Source organism: Propithecus coquereli, unplaced genomic scaffold (genome assembly GCF_000956105.1).
Source record: "Propithecus coquereli isolate 6110/MARCELLA unplaced genomic scaffold, Pcoq_1.0 Scaffold477, whole genome shotgun sequence".
Taxonomy (NCBI): Eukaryota; Metazoa; Chordata; class Mammalia; order Primates; family Indriidae; genus Propithecus; species Propithecus coquereli.
This window is the reverse complement of record NW_012150585.1, coordinates 1263069-1267570: the sequence shown is the minus strand read 5'-3', so window position 1 is coordinate 1267570 and position 4502 is coordinate 1263069. Positions and strand designations below refer to the sequence as shown.

The window sequence follows — 4502 nt, the reverse complement described above, 5'->3', positions numbered from 1 at the left end:
CTGTGATTATAGGCATGAGCCATCACACCTGGCCAACTGCTTGTTTTTAAAACTAGCATATCAAGGGAAGGAATTGAGTACTCTTGCCTTTCTTGTAAAAACCGTACCTCAGGATAACTAAATTATGGATGAGAGGAAGATTTTTTCTATAGAAGCATTTCAGCTATAAAAAAAAAAAAACTAAAAAAGTATTTCAGCTAATAAAATAGAAAGTTGGGAAAATATGACTAGTATTCATATAAAATTTTAAAATTGCTAATCTCCTTTAGATGTGATGATGCTATGTTTAAAGAGTCCTTTCGGAGAAAAAAGGATGTCTAGGAATTGCTTCAAAATAATCCAGGGAAGGGGAAGGGATGGGATATATAAATAAAACACGGTTACCCGTGAGGGGCTGAAACTGGAAGACAGCTGTGTAGGGGGGTTCACTACATTCTACTTTGGATAGGTTTGAAATTCTCAACAAAGTAAAACAAAAATAAATTACCACCTCTAAACTTACAAAAAAATAAGCACCACCCTGCTGTGCTCCCTTAGTACAGGCCCTCACCACCGGTACGGCTACCACGGTGCAGTGCAGAAACTGCCCCTGGCCCCCGAGGTAGGGCTGTATTCTATCCTCTGAGCTTGGATAGAGTAGCTGCTTAAAGAGTGGCAGTTGAATGAGTAGGCAGGTGGTGCTTGTCGGGTGGGATGTGACAGCTGATCTCTCTGAAGATCATCTGCATAGCCCAGAAAAATGAAAATTGCTCCAGGATCCTGAAAAGGGCTGAATATTTCCCTCCTTTGAGGAAAGCAAATTATGGACTCCCTTTGCCGCACACCAGGCAACTGCCCCCTTGTCTCTGGATCGCCCGTCAGCTCTGAGGGCATCCCCCTTTCATCCTCGGAGCTGAACTCCACCTCCACCCTTAGCCCCATCCTCAGAGACTCTCCCATCCTCCACCCCACAAACACACACGCGCACAAGGCTGCTGAGGGTTAACTTTAATAAATCATGGGCTGACTCTTGCTTCTGGGGTTAAAGGTCAAAGAGGAAAGGCATCACATCTGTAAGAAAAGAAGAGAGTTTAAAGGAGTGTGTTTTTGCAGCTGCTGTTCCCTAAGCCTGGGATGCTCTCTCATAGCAGGTGATCTTCTCACTCAAGGCTCAAATGCCACCACTTCTCTGAAGCCTCCCTGAACTGCTCCAGGGAAAGACAAAGTCCCTTTTGCACACAACCTCTATTGCTTCTCATACTGTGTGGTCACCGTTTCCCCAGGCTGCTGGGCTGTGAGTAGGGCCGGTTGCTCCTTAGTTGTTTCCCGATCAATTCCTTGAACAAGTCCCATGCTTGTGGGGGAGGTCTCGCCTCAGGCACCACTCAAGGGTCTCAGACCACTGCTATTCTCCCCTGCTTCCTACAGAAGAAGCCCCCCATGGCATGCGACCTGCTTGCACACTCAGCCTTGGGTCAGGATCCTCAGGTCCCCTCCCCTTCGGGCCCACAGGGCAAGGCCTCACACCTGGCTGGCTCATGCACCGCTGGATACTCTCCAGCCGAGTGGAAGGCAAGGCGCGGGCCTCCTCCTCGAAGCGGCGGTGTCCCTCCTCAGTCAGCTTCCAGAGGCAGGACCGAGGCCGTGTGTTGGCCCCACGCTGCTCGCTGACCGGCACTTTCTCGAAGCTATCTCGGAAACAGAGATTGTGACGGACGGTATTCTTCCAGCCTTCTGGGGCGGTCCGGAAAAAGGGGAAGTGGTGTCTGTGGACAGGGAAGAGGGGTAAGGAAAGCCTGGTTTCTTTGAGGGACGCCCTACTCTCGAGCATGTTCTTCCCCAGGGGCCAGGAGCCTCAGCCCTTCTCTCAGGGTGGTAATGGTAAGCCGGCTGGAACTGCTCTTTGCCCAACGTGTGGCTAAACCACCTGGTGCGTTGCTCATGTGACTGCCTGCCTTTTAAGCCCAGTTCACTGCCCCCAGCCCCAGTCCCATTTCCCGCCCTCCCTCTGAGGACTCGGGACTTGGGCTACAGCACGGACAAAGCGGAATCGGGCTAACCAGCTCCTGTGAGAGGAACCTTGGTCAAGGAGGGGCTCCACTTGAGGATTAATATTCTGAGACACTGGGCTCTTCTCCTAATAACTTGGAGAGGGTCTGAGCGCCCCCTTGCACTGTGTGTAGGGGACCATCAGAGCTAAGGCTAAATCTCTTCTTGGCTGGGCTCCGCTGGCCCCTGTGGGTACAGGGAGTTGTGCCAGGCAATCCAGCCCTAGCAGAAGCAGGTGGGGAACTATTGGGGGAACCAGATTTTATAGTGGCTAATTGTGAGAGGAATGGTGGGAGAAACCTACCTGACCCAGGTAAATTTATATTTTAAAAGAGAACTAAGCCATTAAAAAAAAAAAAAAGTACCCACCTCCACCCTTTTTTAAGATGTGAACAGGGCTGGGAGTAGGTATGTTCCTGTACATGTGGGCACACATGCACCTGGGAAAAGAGAACTGGGAATGTGCTCGTCCTCTCAGACCCAGAGGGGGAAACTGAGTCAACAGCCCAGGGCCTGGGACATATTGGAAAGCATCAGACCAGCATCAGCCCTGGCCCCCTCCATTCTCCCTCCTCACAGGGCCCCGGCACATACCGAGTGAAGCTGTAGATCTGCTGTACGTTGAGGCCACAGGGGGAACTATTTCTTAATGCCAGGGCAATTAGGTGGAAGTAATTGAGAGGGGGCCGGGACCAGAGCCTGCCCGCCTGGATGTTGGCTTGCCGAAGCCTCCGACTCTCGAGGGGGGCCCTTTTGTGAGGGGACGGGAGAGCCACAGAGGAGCCGTCATCCTGGTCCTCAGCCTCCTCTTCTTCTGTGAGCTAGAGGAGCACAGAGTAGGAACTGGTCCTGACTCCTCAGCCTCTACTCCAGGGTGCAATGGCAGGAAGGGGTAGCTGTCTAGGGCTATCATCTGGGCTTCTCCCCAACCCAAGGATGTAGGTCATTTCTGAACCCATTAACCTTTTGCTATCCCTAAGAAAACAGAAATCCACTGTATCTTCCCTACGCCCATCCCACGTACTGCCCAAGTCCAGCTTACAACCCCAGATCCATACCTCCAGGTTGCTGGGGGAAGAGGCAAACTGCTTCTGAGGGGGAGACTGCTCGCTGGAAGAAAGGGGCAGTGATTCCTCCCCTGTGGCCTCTGAGCCACTGGCATCTTCCTCTTCCTGGGGTGCCTGAGGGGAGGAGGGTGTGCTTGCCACATCCTCCCTCTTGCTAGACACAGGGACCTCCGGCTTTCCAGGGGGAAACACGACGTTAGGGTTTACCCACATCCACAGATTGGGCTCAAAATCTGGACCTGTGCAGAACAAAAGTAGATTGTGTGCCATAGCACACTAGCTTTGCGTGTCCCTGGTATTCGGCCAAGGCACAGAGCCGTGTAGGGGAGCTCACTACTCACCATCTTCCTCACAGTTGGGTTTTTTTTCTAGGGGTAATTTTGGTGGACCAACTAATCGGAGTTTGTATCTGGCAACTGGCAAAAAGACAGAAAAGAGTCAAAACATCCTAGGATTTTTATTGTGACCCTAGGTCCTGAGCCTCGAGGCTTCTCATGGAGAAGGTTGTGGGCCCTGCCTGGGGGGTTATGACACCATATTCTACTGGCTTTCCCTTTGCCTCCCTGACCCTCTCATTCTCCTCTGCATTTTTCGTTTCTCACTCCACATATATTGTCCCTGAATGATCTCATGCATGCCTGTGGTTTCGGTCACCATCTATAAATTTAGGGCTCTCAAGTCTTCACCTCTAGCCTTAGACTTCTCTGCTAGCCCTTAAGTGGAACTGCCTATTAGCTGTCTTTACTTGGGTAACCCATAGGCACTTCAAACTCAACATTTCTAAAACTGAATTCCATCTTCTTGCTCCGCCTCCTGTATTCCTTGTCTCAGCAAATGGTACCAGCATCCGACTGGCTGTTTGGGGCAGAAACTATTTTTGCCCCTCACTGTCCCCATTGAGTGTCGTCATATTACAGATGAATCTGTAATTTTTTGTTTGGGAAAGGATGACATACTTTTTGGAGAGCTTGGTAATTAGAAAGGATACCCATTACATCTCTAATGTTCGACAGAGAACTAGAAAAGGAAAAAGTAGCAAAAGTTACAAAATTGGAAAAGGCAAAACTATCATTTGTAGGAAAAAATGATTAATATAAAAGATCATACAAAATATACAAATTATTGGAATCAATAAGAGCACAGCAAGTTTGTTGGACATAAGAACATACTAATCAATACTGCTCTTCTACACCAGCATTAAAACTGAAAAATATTTTTTAAAAAGGTACTGTTTGCCAAGATATGCACCTGCACTGGATTCATGAGATTCAAAAACATAAAAACTAAATAAGAAAAAGATTAAAAATTTAAAAAAGGTACTATTTACAATAGCAACAAAAATTATGAAGTATCCAGGAGTTAACCATGAAAGAATGGACTAGCCCTTTATAAGGAAAAAAAAAAAAA

The 4502-nt window shown here is 48.7% G+C and overlaps 1 protein-coding gene across 1 annotated transcript in view; it reads right to left on the bottom strand.

Moving 5' to 3' along the window:
* Positions 1-975: 975 nt before the first annotated feature.
* FOXR1 (forkhead box R1) overlaps positions 976-4502 on the bottom strand; it is a 5355-nt gene continuing 1828 nt past the window's right edge. Inside the window, exons 2-6 of the mRNA XM_012655406.1 lie at positions 3437-3511; positions 3087-3334; positions 2623-2849; positions 1507-1745; positions 976-1050 (exon numbers count right to left, since the gene is read on the bottom strand). Coding sequence (XP_012510860.1) covers positions 1022-1050; positions 1507-1745; positions 2623-2849; positions 3087-3334; positions 3437-3511 — 818 coding nt within the window. The 3' untranslated portion in view covers positions 976-1021. The remainder of the gene's footprint in view (positions 1051-1506; positions 1746-2622; positions 2850-3086; positions 3335-3436; positions 3512-4502) is intronic.